This window comes from Lactuca sativa, chromosome 9 (assembly GCF_002870075.4).
Source record: "Lactuca sativa cultivar Salinas chromosome 9, Lsat_Salinas_v11, whole genome shotgun sequence".
In the NCBI taxonomy this organism is placed as follows: Eukaryota; Viridiplantae; Streptophyta; class Magnoliopsida; order Asterales; family Asteraceae; genus Lactuca; species Lactuca sativa.
Window position 1 is genome coordinate 62,900,930 of NC_056631.2, and position 14,094 is coordinate 62,915,023.

General features: G+C 34.1%; 2 protein-coding genes across 2 annotated transcripts; both read left to right on the forward strand.

Moving 5' to 3' along the window:
* Positions 1–3,005: 3,005 nt before the first annotated feature.
* On the forward strand, positions 3,006–7,140 carry LOC111877063 (monosaccharide-sensing protein 2). The gene is made up of 6 exons (XM_023873630.3): positions 3,006–3,379; positions 3,751–3,865; positions 3,992–4,552; positions 4,747–5,657; positions 6,103–6,290; positions 6,373–7,140. Exons 2-6 carry the CDS (start codon positions 3,787–3,789, stop codon positions 6,815–6,817), a joined length of 2,184 nt encoding a protein of 727 aa, XP_023729398.1. The 5' UTR covers positions 3,006–3,379; positions 3,751–3,786; the 3' UTR covers positions 6,818–7,140.
* Positions 7,141–12,685: 5,545 nt separating this feature from the next.
* Positions 12,686–13,285, forward strand: LOC111878784 (uncharacterized). The gene has a single exon (XM_023875313.1). It carries the CDS (start codon positions 12,686–12,688, stop codon positions 13,283–13,285), a length of 600 nt encoding a protein of 199 aa, XP_023731081.1.
* Positions 13,286–14,094: the final 809 nt, after the last annotated feature.

Genomic DNA, 14,094 nt, shown 5'->3' on the forward strand with positions numbered 1-14,094 from the left:
AGAGGAAACAAAATAAACTAATAGAAAACGAAGGGAAAGTCGTTGAAATTGGCAAAGCGATTGTTACTTGTTAAGTTGTGATGACTTTTGATCCCACATCGATAACATGAAAAAAATGAAAAGTATTCTAGCTTGATAAATAGGAAGGAAAAGAAGCTTGTCCCACATCGGTCGTTAACTGAAAGGTTCAAGGCTAGCGTCCCTTATTAGAGGGAACCAACAAAGACAAAATTTTCAGCGCTCATGTGGCATTTGCTATACAAGAACCGGTTTTTATTTGGTTCAACCGGACCGGTTTTGACCGGTTTTCGGTGAATCGTCCGGTTTTTACCGGTTTAGAAACAAGCGGTTTTTGGGGCCCTAAGAACCGGATTTGTGACCGGTTCCCGGTTGAACCGGCCGGTCCGGTCCGGTTTTCAAAACAGTGATAGTAGTTCATAAATTTCTAAATTTTTGTTTTAGATTATAAAATATTCTTTGAGAGATGAACTTTATTCATATTTTAATGAACATGTTATTGAGATCGTGTCTTTGTTTGGTCTAAGATTTGTGTTTGACATACTAGCTAAAAATTTTTTTATGTTGTCGTGTTTGACAAATTAAAAAGTAGCTTATAAGCTAACTTTTTAAAAAACTATTTATACTAGCTTTTTAAAAAACTACTTAGACTAGCTTTTTTGAAGGTTTTTTTTTTTTTTTTTTTTTTTTTTTTTTTTTTTTTTTTTTTAATTTTCAAATATACTCCTTAATTAATTACAGAAACACATTATCTTAAATGTATTTTTTATATAATTTTATATTTTTCAACTAGCTGTTTTGCTATTTTACCAAATGTTATTTTTTACAGCTAACTTTTCAATTATCAATTAACTTTTTATTTAACAGCTAGCTTTTCAGCTAGTACGTCAAACATAGTCTTAGTCTTTTAACTTTTTTATTACACTCAGACCATAATATATATATATATATATATATATATATATATATATATATATATATATATATATATATGAGTAACCGTGAGGATTTTTTAAAAAAATTGAAAAAAAATCTAAAAAAATACAAATCATAAAATCGAGCATAGATCTATGCCCGCGAGAAAAAAAAATTTGATTTTTTTTTGCATCATTGAAATTGATCCATGATTCAATTTTAATTTTTTATTTTGCATTATTATGATCCATGTTCAATTTTAATGATCCAATTTTTTTCAATTTTTTTCTCCTGGACATAGATCTATGCTCTATTTTATGATTTGTAATTTTTTAAGATTTTTTTTTTAATTTTTTAAAGTGTCCTTATAGTCCTCACTTTAAAATGAGTCATCACCCGATTTTATATATATATATATATATATATATATATATATATATATATATATATATATATATATACACACACACATCCATCTATAAAATATTTTTTTGTTTTCTTTAACGAATGTTCTTTTATAGTATCATTTAAACTATTAGGAAATTTAATATCGAACAAAAAAGGTTATCAAACCAAGTGAGAGTTTCAGGAATATGAGTTCTCATAAAGATAACAAGCAAATTAACAGATCGTCTATAAAAAGAATAGAAGAAAGATGAAAATACTTGTTAGGCGTTGGAACTATGGTCGTCGGAAACAAGAAAAAGAAGAAGCAAGTGGTGATGTGGGTGACAAATAGATAGGGAGAGACATGTGATCGGCAACACAGAAGGAGAAACAATGGTCGCTCTCTCAGAAACAATGGTCGCTGACAGAGAGAGCGAGTGATGAGGGAATGATCGGCGAGTGGCTATAGGTGGCGATATGGTTAGCTTGGTGGCAACGATGATGAGGGATGAAGGAATGTCGGCTCTTTATTCAACTTCCCTAACTATTAAACGTGATTTTCTCATTCCTAAATTAAAGGTATTAATTTTTTGGAAATTATAATTAAATTCTACAATTTGACTAATTTACCTTATCTAAAACTATTGGTACATAGTACTATATATTTACAAAATGTTTGTTGGTTTATATATATATATATATATATATATATATATATATATATATATATATATATATATATATATATATATGGGAAAAGTGAATATACCTAACAACCTTATATAAGCTTAGGTACCTAACTCTATAATACCACAACGGTTTGTATGATATTTATATTATAATTGCCTAAGGTTCTTAAACTTCAACCCCATAACTTGATTGCTTCCAAAATCTTTGGACTTTCACCAATATCTTTTTTTTACATCACGTCTTTCTATCGAATACCACCTGATGGGCTTTATATCCTATCGCTACAAACGAAAGGATGCAGGAGAAATATAATGATGAATTTCCAAATTTTTTTGAAGTAAATCAAGTTTTGGGATGAAGTTTAAGAACCTTGGACGATTGCAATGAAAATTTAATGCAAAATGACGTAGTTTGATGAGGTTAGGTACCTAAGCTTATATAAGGTTGTTAGGTATATTCACTTTACCATATATATATATATATATATATATATATATATATATATATATATATATATATATATATATATATATATATATATATATATATATATATATATATATATATATATATATATATAATGTGAGATAGAAACAAGATCCACCTAACCCTCATGTAGCTTTGATAGCACATGATGTAACAACAGAAATCCTTGCAAATATATTGAATCAAATGATGATGACTCAAATAATTGTTACACATACTTATATAATTGAATCAATCGATGGTGACTCAAATAATTGTAAAACAATTCACAGGGACAAATCATCACTATGTGGACCTCATTGTACCCGTCGAGAGGTCTATAACCGCTCTCTTTTACCTTTTATTGTTTTCACACTTTTACAATCCCTTTCAGTCATAGTCCAACTACGAGCAAAGTTATCATTCAACATACGTACTAAACTGAAAATATATGTTCGAAAATACAACAGAATAAGGTTTTGATTTAACAAAAAGACTATCAATCATTAAAACATCATGTGGAATATTCTCATATTCAATTGACACTGATTAACAACCATTGCTTTTCTACTCCAAGACCCCACTTTTCTCTCGAAGATTCTCACCTTATTCATGCAGGACTAAGTTTTCTTCAACTTCTGGGTTTTAGGTATTCAATGATATCGTAAATTCATCTCCCAAAACTAAAAGGGGTGATGATTTTCAAGAAAATTTTAGTGAATTGTGAATAGTTTGGTGAGTCGTGAAGGGTTTTTGGTGGGTAGTGAAAGGTTGGTGGATAGAATTGTAGCACCCTTTTCCTAACTTCACTGATATTACATATATAAAGAAAGTGTATAACTACTACCAAAGTATGTTGTAGTATTCCATTCAAAGTTCTTGGACTATCTCTCTCTGATTTCAGGTATTTTCTGTTTCTTTTAATTTTTTTTTTTAAATTAAGATATAGAGAAAGCAAAACCTTTTCTTGTTTTGCTTAAAAGTTGATACTTTCTCTTGTTTTAACTTGAACCTTTGTACTTTCTTGTAATCTTTCTTTACATCAAAAGGGTTATAAATTAGCTTTGAAGGATTGAATCCTGTGATTACGAAATATATATGGATTTGCGTTCCTTTTCAGTCGAATGATTTGGGCGTTTTTTAAGTGTCATATAACGAATAGCGGGTAGAGCTTAAGTGGGGTATAATGTGTATGACTACCCCAAGAAATCAAGAAAGCTTTCTTTCACTAAAATCCCAATTTTTACCTACGGTTTTTTCTGATTTTGTTTGCAGGTTTTCGAATTACATTTGTTTGAGCTGTTTGATAAGATGAATGGGGCTGCATTAGTTGCTATCATTGTCACAATTGGCAATCTTTTACAGGGTTGGGATAATGCTACAATTGCAGGTACTCAATTTGTTTCTCTTGGTTTTGAATCCAAATGAATCACTTTGTCTTATCAAACTTATTGGGGTTCAAAAGCATGGAATCCAAGACTTAGAATTTCTATAACATGTTTCCTAATGAATATAGGAGCTGTAGTTTACATAAAGAAGGAGCTAACTCTGGGAAGTACCATAGAAGGTCTTGTTGTTGCCATGTCACTAATCGGGGCGACCCTTATCACAACTTGCTCCGGACCCGTATCCGATTTGTTTGGTCGAAGGCCCATGCTAATACTCTCAGCTTTCTTTTACTTCATCAGTGGCTTAATAATGCTTTGGTCACCAAACGTCTATGTTCTTCTTCTAGCTAGGCTTATAGATGGATTTGGAGTTGGTTTAGCTGTCACTTTAACCCCCATTTATATTTCTGAAACTGCCCCTTCAGAAATAAGGGGATTGTTAAATACGCTCCCTCAGTTCACAGGCTCAGGTGGAATGTTCTTTGCATATTGTATGGTGTTTGGGTTGTCTTTAATGGCTTCAACAAGCTGGCGATTAATGTTGGGTGTGCTTTCTATTCCTTCTCTTTTGTATTTTGTTTTGGCGATTTTATATTTGCCTGAATCTCCTCGGTGGCTTGTGAGCAAAGGAAAAATGGGAGAGGCCAAAAAGGTCTTGCAAAGATTACGTGGCCGGGAAGATGTTTCAGGTGCATTATTTGTCTTCAAAGCTTTTCTTAATCTCCATCACAATAATCACTTTAGAAGCGTACATCCAAACATCCCCTTGGATCACATATATTGCAAGCCGCTAAATACCCAAATTTCCTTTTTTTTTTCTTTCCACATTCTTGGGTAAGTTTCAAAATATATTAAGTAGCTTGTGACACAATTTGCATTACAGGCGAAATGGCGTTGCTGGTGGAAGGTTTAGCGGTTGGAGGTGACACATCAATAGAAGAATACATGATTGGTCTGGACAATGAAGATACCCAAGATCAAGATCCAATGGCTCATAAGGATTCAATCAAGTTATATGGATCCCAAGCGGGTCTCTCATGGATAGCGAAACCGGTCACCGGTCAGAGCACAATGGGTCTGGTTTCTCGGGCAGGAAGTATGGTGAATTCGAGTATTCCATTAATGGATCCTCTTGTCACCCTCTTTGGTAGTGTTCATGAAAATCAACCCGAATCAGGAAGTATGAGAAGCATGTTGTTTCCAAATTTTGGTAGCATGTTCAGCACCACCGCAGGGCCTCAGGTGAAAGACTCCGATCAGTGGGATGAAGCGAGTTCACAGAATGAAGGTGAAGGGTACCAAACGGACGGTGGAGATGACTCCGATGACAATCTTCATAGTCCGTTGATTTCCCGGCAAACAACCAGCATGGTGGGTCCACATGGCGGTAGTAACACCGGAGAGACAACTTCCGGCATGGGGATTGGCGGTGGGTGGCAGTTGGCATGGAAGTGGTCGGAAAGAGAAGGTGAAGATGGAACAAAAGAAGGTGGGTTTAAGAGAATATATTTGCATCAAGAAGCCGCGGCTCGTGGTGGGTCCCGCCGTGGGTCGCTTGTTTCGCTTCCCGGAAGCGGCGGTAATGTTGCGGTTGAAGGAGAGTATGTGCAAGCTTCGGCTCTAGTCAGCCAGCCTGCTCTTTATTCAAAGGAGCTCATGGCTCAACCCCCTGTGGGACCCGCAATGATTCACCCGTCAGAAAGTGCTTCGAAAACGCCATTGTGGTCTGCGCTTGTTGACCCGGGGGTTTCACGGGCTTTATTGGTCGGGGTTGCGATCCAAATGCTTCAACAGGTAAGGGATCGACTATTTTTTATTTAACTTCTAACCACTTAATCTAACTATATATCCTTGTTTCTTTTTTTGACTTAATTCGGACACAATGACTTAATGAGTTAAGCCAAAAAACTTGGCTTAATGTATTAATTAGAATCTAACCATTTACCTATTTGCACTTCTTTTTTCCTCCCAACCCCTTTCACGATATGAATATTGCAAAATTTGTTGTTTGGAATGTAAAGGTTAAATGGTGATTTAATGTCATTTACATAGTTTATTCCTTCCAGAAAAGAAAAAGAAACAAACCTGATATATACAACCTGTTAACTAAACAAACATCATTACCCAATTGAAGAAAATTAAACAACCCCTAGCCTAAGGCATGGTCTTTATAATGAAAGTTTGATTTTTGCAAATTTATTGGATAAATTAACAAACATTTTCGGTTTTCTTAACGCAGTTTTCGGGAATAAATGGGGTTATGTACTACACGCCTCAAATCCTCGAGCAAGCGGGTGTCAGTGTTCTCTTATCCAGCCTCGGGCTCGGTTCCGATTCTGCTTCCTTTCTTATTAGTGCATTCACAACTCTTCTAATGCTTCCATGTATTGCAATAGCCATGAGGTTCATGGATATTGCGGGGAGAAGGTACATTTTTGAGTTTAACTCACTGTGAAAAGACAAAAATGCCCCTCAACACATTAACAATTTCTTTCTTTTTTTTGTTCAGGACTCTCTTGTTGACCACGATTCCTGTACTGATAGCATCTCTCATTATCCTTGTCCTCGGGAACACCATCAAGATGGGATCGGTAATCCATGCGGTGATTTCAACCGTATGTGTTGTTGTCTACTTTTGTTGCTTTGTGATGGCATATGGCCCAGTCCCTAACATTTTGTGTTCGGAGATTTTCCCGACACGAGTTCGTGGAATCTGCATTGCTATATGTGCGCTAGTCTTCTGGATATGTGATATTATTGTGACATATTCATTGCCAGTGATGCTCACTTCAATCGGGTTGGCGGGCATTTTTGGAATTTACGCCATCGTGTGTGTCATTTCATGGGTGTTTGTGTTTTTAAAGGTCCCGGAAACAAAAGGGATGCCATTAGAAGTCATCACCGAGTTTTTTGCTGTTGGAGCAAGGCAGGCTGCTGCAGCCAAGAGTGAGTGAAAAAAGAAATGCAATCTATGTGTTGATTAGGGTTTTTGGTTGCACTATTTCTTAAATGTAGGGCATGTATATTGCATTCCAGTTCAATCGAGCTCGAGGCTCGATTCATTAGAAAATATGTAGATTCAGCTTGGTTTGGCTTGGCTCAACTTGTAGCTTGCTAACCCTGAAAATATTAGGATCAGGATCGACTTGCATAGTGGTGGCTTGAGCTCATGAGCTCATGTAAATTCAATTGCTATGGACTTGTCGATTGGCTCGGTTTGTATGGGATGCTAAGTTTTATGAACTAAATAATTATGAATAATGTTATATTTAAGGAATATGTTCTATCTAGATAAAGAACTTTGTTTGAAACAAGTGGTACATACAAATGTATTGTTTTCTTAAGACACTTGGCTAAAGATTTCTTTTTGGAGGACAAATGTATTACCTACGGATAAGTCTGTATGATTAAATTACTTTAAAACAAACAACCTTATATGATTTGTTGAATAATAACATAAGCTTAAATAAACATCCTTTGAGACTTGTATAAGCTTGGTATACATAAGCTTGTGACAAGTGGTGTTCGTATGCAAGATATTTTCTCCTCAGGAGATGTTATGATTCATAACTTTAGCTAATCACATGCTACTGCTAGCCTTGAAGTTAGGCGAGAAGATTGAAGCCCAACTTATTTAAAGATTTATTTAAATATTAGTTGATACACCATGTGCTTGGATGTCCGCTAACTGCTCCCGTGAATAAATGTCCACCAAATCCACCTTAGGCTTCCGTTTGATCAGGGCCAGTCCTTTGGGTTTCGATGTCGAGGGCAACCAAAATTAATAATGCCCCTATGTATCTTTTTTTATTACCAACATATGTGTTGCAAAAATGTGACACAAAGAAGTGTAATAATAAACAAAGGAAAATAAAAAAATAACTAAAGATCACCATTGTTTCTCTATGAGAGTGAAACTTTGAGGTTGAAAATGCAAATGTCGTGCAAACCGCAAGCATACAAATTAAGACACTTATAACTAGTAATAAAATAAAAGCTCAAACTTCAGTCAAATCTTTCAATAGTTTGTCACTCCGAAATATAAATAAACCAACAATACATGTTAGATTATATTCAATAAGTTATAATAATTGAGTTTACAAGTTACAACGATTAAAAACAAATCTACTTCAATTTTCTGCAAACTTGATGAATATATTTATGTTATACGTTAATGGAAAAATCAATGAAAAAAATATTAACTTTCATATTTTTACTTGATATAGTTCGTGTACAAAGCCTACCACAAATCTTTTTCTCAAACACTATTTTCGGCATCTTTTTCACTAATATATTTTACATTTCTTTATTATTATGATAAATTGTTTTTATAAATATGATAAACAGAGATGAGGGCCATGGTTAGCCACTTTAGTTCATGAACTTTGCCAAAGATTTCATCTAGTACTTTCAATAAACACTTAGAACTAGTCAACAATTTAAAGCCATAAACATAAATATAGGTATTTTTAAGCTTCGATTAAACCCAAACACAACAAGAAAATAAAGTCTTAAACTAGTAGAATAACTACAATATAAAACGAATCCTCCATCGGCTCTTTATGTTAAGAAAATCGTAGTTTTCAATATTCACAATAAAACTAGAATGATGACTGAGTGCGTGATAGATACATAAACAACTTGGAATAAACATGATTCTTCAGCATTTCACTACTAAAGAAAGAGAAACTTCCCTATCCAATGAAATCAAAGTAATAAAAAAAAATCTCAAACAAAACCGTCAATATATAATTAAAATACCAAATATACAAGAAAGAGAAAATACCAGCACAAAATCTTACTATAAATCAATGCTTGCAACTTAAGAAATAGTAGAAGGCAAGTAGAAAGTATGTCCACGAACACAAATGAAATAAGATTAGGACTTTAGAATATTGAACTAGGACTTACGACAAAGGAAGAATGAAAGTATAGGAGAAATTTAGATTGAGAATTATGAAAATGTAATAACAGGCGGCATCGACTAATATATGCTCTGCCCGCATGCCCGTCTCCTCGTATTCTCCTATCTCGACGTTTGATGCGTTAATTAGGCATTCATTTATTTTTTCTGTTTGAATAACTTGAGTTTGCCGCTTCATGAATCACGTCTCCTCTTTTTTTTACAACGACATTATGGAATATAGGACTGTTCATTATTTGGATAAAACCGAATTGTCCAATTGGACAATTTGGATCAGACAATTTAGTTCGAATATTCGGATTATTAGATTGGTTTTTAGCAAAATCGAATTATTATTTTGGATTTCAGATTGATTTTTCTTTCTATAATAAAATCCAAATAGTCCAAAAAATCGAATTGCAATTTATAATTTTGTTCTTTTTAATATATATCTTTAATAATTTATAAATTTACTAAATTATTATTTTAGTATATGAAATATTTTCATCTATTATATGTACTTCTTATAAAAAAAATTGTCTATAAAGTAGTAAACTATAATATATTTTACTTGATAGTTATTTATAAGTTTTAACTCACAACTAATTAAACAATATTTTTTAGTTTATATTATAGAGTAAGTTAATACTAACGTTATATATTTGTTGAAATGTCTTGATTCTTGAAAACCGAATTGTAAAAAACCGATCCAACTGAATTATAATTTGGTTGGATCAGATCGGATTTGAATTTAGTTTAGATTATTTGGATCTACGTTTTGAAAACCGAAATTAATTTGGATTCACTTGATCAGATCGGATTAAACCGATCCATCCAAATGAACACCCCTAATGGAATAGACATAAAATGAGGCCCAATATAACAGTTCCCATCACGTTAGATCCAAATAAAATGTTGCCCCATAAAATTTGTTGCCTTGGGCCATGGCCCACCTGGGCTTGGGTCAGCCCGGTGTTTGATGAAATGTAGGTTAATCTCAATGTGTTTAGTATGATCATCTTGGACTAGATAATTAGCTATTGCCTGAGTTTCTTGTACAACAGCTTAGGTATAAATTTTGTACCAAGGTCGAATGATCATGATTACCCTTGTTGGTGTGTTATATGAATGTTAAAAAATAATTACACGGTTATGCTTCAAAGGTACCATATTATTCGTATTTACATATTACTATGATTTTACTTTTGTTTTAGTACAACTCAATTATGCTTGTCATAGCAATATGAACATTAGAATATTGGTTTGAATAATTCTTGATCTCTTCTCATTAATGTGTGCAACACATATATACAAAAGATGTACAAAACATGGGACCATACTAGTAAAGTAATACATGGGCTGGAGAATAATACAACATCACGCTTCCGCAGTTTGTGGGAGTCTTGTGAACACTTAAACTGGAACGAAATTCGATGAATAGAGGAAACGACAACCCCTTAGTGAAAATATCAATATTGATACCGAGAAGGGCCAAAATGGATGTCAAGCTCGATGTGTTTGCACTACTAGAATATTTGCTTTTAGCTACAAAAAAATACCAACGAAAATATTTTGTAGGAAATTTTCATCCAATTTCCAACAAACTTGCAACAGAAGAGAAATACAACAAAATTCCAACGATATAGCTACAAATATAGAAACAACAAAAAGTTCGTTGGAAAAGCGTCGGAAATTTCCGACGGAAAACCAACGGAATATTAATTAATATTTAAAATTACCCTTTTTTAGGAAATATAACTACTGGGAAATGAAAATCTTTCCCTCATTTTCTTTTTGCCTTACCCCTATTTTCTTTTAAATATCGTTGTTGTTATTGTTATTATTATTATTATTATAAATATAACAATTATCATTTCATAATATAACTAATATAAATATAATAATATCTATTTTTTATTATTATCAATATAAATATAATAATTATTATTATTATTCTTTTTGTCTTCTAATTATATTTATTAAAAATTAAATTTATTGTTATTATATTTATTAAAAATTAGTCTCTAGGAAAGAAAGTATAGAAATGAGATCATGAAGAGTGATGAGACTCTAAGTATATAATCTATCAATGGATTAATTAATGCAACAGTTTGTGTACCATAATGTGTTTTGGCATATAACATATGAGATATCAGTATGTGGACCATATGAATCATGTTTTGGTAGGCGTTCATGCCAAATTGATGATACTATGTTATGATTGAGAGTTTAATACCAGATGTAACGTCCCAAATTTTCAAGGTAAAAATTTCATTTTTAATTCAACCATATAACACCATTTGGTAATACTAATTATTCAAAAGTGTATTAATGTAAAACAGTTATCAGAGTACAATCCCAAAATCATAAAGTTGTGAAAACAAGGATGGATGCAATGCAGTCATGCCGGGTCGTTCCCTTTTTATACCGAAAGTACTTGAAAACATAAACAATAAATCGTAAGCACAAAGCTTAGTGAGTTCCCCAAAATACCACATACCATTGGGCCTAGCCCTCGTATTGGGCCCTGTAGTGAATTATAAGCATTGATTTGACTTGCGGAATTAAAAGAAGACAAAGAACACGATGATTTGGGTGCTAAAAGATGTATTCGATCATCATGAGGAGTTTACAAAAAAGGAACTAGATTTATTCTACATAATTAACTCACTCAAAACTCTCTATAAACTACATCTCTCAAGCACACTCTACAAGTGGTATGCAACCCACTATATATAGAGGTGCTAACACGTCTCTCTCTCTCTCTCTCTCTCTGTCTCTCTCTCTCATGTCACAATGCATCAATCTTATATGCAAGTGGGTCTTCTCAAGTAAATCCTTCACTAGTCATCTAATGGAGAAATTTGTACCCAACAAGCCCAACCCGTATATTGGGCCCAACCCACCATAATGGGCCTAGCTTCGCCTAACCAATAGGCCTAACACGATCATACAAATGCAAAATTCACAAAGACAGTTAACACCCTACATAACATACAATGGGCCTAGCCCTTCCTGATCCATGAGCCTAGCCCAACATATAAATGGGCCTAGCCCAACATACAAATGGAACTAGCCCAACATATCATGCAAGAGTCACAAAGACAACTAGCATAACATATAGTGGGCCAGCATTTTTCCTTCAACCCACGAGTACAGTAAGGAGACTCACTTGAATCACAAAGTCGATTTCAGCTAACTACTCTCCTGCTAAGAGCAATCAGTATAGGCCAAACGAGAAACAACGCGGCTGACGTGGCGCTTGGCAATGGCGGCGTAACGGGGGGAACACCGCCCCCCCTGCTCGTTGCAATTCGTCGAAGGTGGATCTCGTTGGCGTGACGACGGGAAGAAACGAATGAATTCTGACCGTTGCGTCTTTAAATTGCAACGGTTTGAAAAAAAATTAATTATTAAAAAAACAATTTATCCTATAAATACCTCCCATTTTATTAAAAAATTCACACACTTTCTCTTCTCTTCTCTACATACTTTAAATTATCTTCAAAAACAATATGGATCCTTTCGACTCGTCCGATGATTCAGATGACGGTATTGTCTTTAGGATGATGTATCATTATTACACTACCGACTTGCTACAACCAGACCCAGCCCTGCTACTAACAAGACGTGCGATGTTAAACAGAAATCATGAGGAAGGACACGAACATCTATATCGTGATTACTTTACGGATAATTGTGTATACGGGGCGAAGGACTTCAAAAGAAGATTTCGTTTGAGTAGGGATGTGTTCTTACGAATCGCCAACGCCTTGGAAAGCCGGTATCGTTTGTTTACTATATTTTTATACAAAATAAATAAAAATGTACTACATGTTTCTCTAATTTTACAACATATGCAATATATTTTTAAACTGTATTTAATTTATGTTTAGGTACGAATTTTTTCAATTAAGATATGATGCTAGAGGTAGACGGGGGGTTTACAACGTTGCAGAAATGTGTTGCGACCATTCATTTGATGGCTATGAGGGAGTCACCCGACACCATGGACGACTATATGAGAATGTCCGAAAGAACCGCAAGAGAGAGTTTGTATACATTGTCAAGGGGTGTTGTTGAAACTTTTGGAGACGTGTATTTGCGGAAACCTTCGTTGCATGATTTGCAAGAATTGTATGTGGCGCATGAAGAACGCCATGGGTTTCCCAGAATGATTGGAAGCATTGATTGCATACATTGGAAATGGAAAAATTGTCCGGTAGCCTGGAAAGGGCAATATGCAAGTGGTCATCACGGATCACCTTCGTTGGTGTTAGAGGCTGTCGCTTCTCAAGATTTATGGATTTTGCATGCATTTTTTGGGGTTGCGGGTTCCAACAACGATGTCAACGTTCTTGATCAGTCGCCAATATTCGACGATCTTTTGAATGGAAAAGCCCCGGATGCTCCTTTCACGGTGAATGGAAACGAATACAAATGTGGGTATTACCTTACAGACGGAATATATCCTCAGTATTCCACATTCGTGAAGACATTCCGCCACCCAGTTGAATAACGAGACAATTTTTTTAAGAGAAAACAAGAATGAGCACGTAAGGATGTGGAACGTGCTTTTGGAGTGCTAAAGGCGAAGTGGCATATAGTCGAACATGCAGCACGATCATTGGATTTACAAACTTTACGATATATCATGTATGTATGTATCATAATGCATAACATGGTAGTAGAAGATAAAGGGCGAAATATTGCACACTATATCCCAACGGAGCCCAGACACATTCAGTTTCAACCAGGAACAGCAGATTATTTGCATCGCGTTGTTGACATTCAGGACGCAAATAAACACAGACAACTTCGAGAGTACTTGGCGGATTATATCTTCTATGGTAACAATAACGATAACGAATAGCGTTGTATTTTTTTTTTTTTTGAATTTGGATGTTATTTCTTTTTTTGTTTTTGGATATTATGTGTAATTTAGTCTTTATGTTAATTTTAATCTTTAAAAAATTTTAATTGTTTTTTATAATTTTAAACATTATGTTTTATTTATTTTTTATATTTAAAAAATATTTGTCTCAATTTAAAAAAATCGAAATAAATAAAAAATAAATTATAAAATGGAAAAAAAAAAAGTTGGTGTCATAACAAGATACAACATGTTGCCCATTTCCTCACTTGGTGTTATAACACCATTGATGATGTGGCACCAAAATGGTGTTACATCTAGTTGCCCACACCTTATGGTCTAAAAGATGGGTGCTCGACACCTTAATGGTCCAGAAACAATGTAAGGTGGTGTAGACGATGATTCCTTGCAAGCCACAATACAAGACCACCTTCTTCTTCTTCTTTCCTCCTTCT

Excerpts from the sequence above, each read along its gene's own strand:
- LOC111877063 (XM_023873630.3), top strand. The coding sequence starts at position 3,787 with ATGAATGGGGCTGCATTAGTTGCTATCATTGTCACAATTGGCAATCTT. Across the intron at positions 4,553-4,746 it reads TGGCCGGGAAGATGTTTCAG|GCGAAATGGCGTTGCTGGTG; the intron begins GTGCATTATTTG and ends TTTGCATTACAG. Across the intron at positions 5,658-6,102 it reads CGATCCAAATGCTTCAACAG|TTTTCGGGAATAAATGGGGT; the intron begins GTAAGGGATCGA and ends TTCTTAACGCAG.
- LOC111878784 (XM_023875313.1), top strand. The coding sequence starts at position 12,686 with ATGATGCTAGAGGTAGACGGGGGGTTTACAACGTTGCAGAAATGTGTT.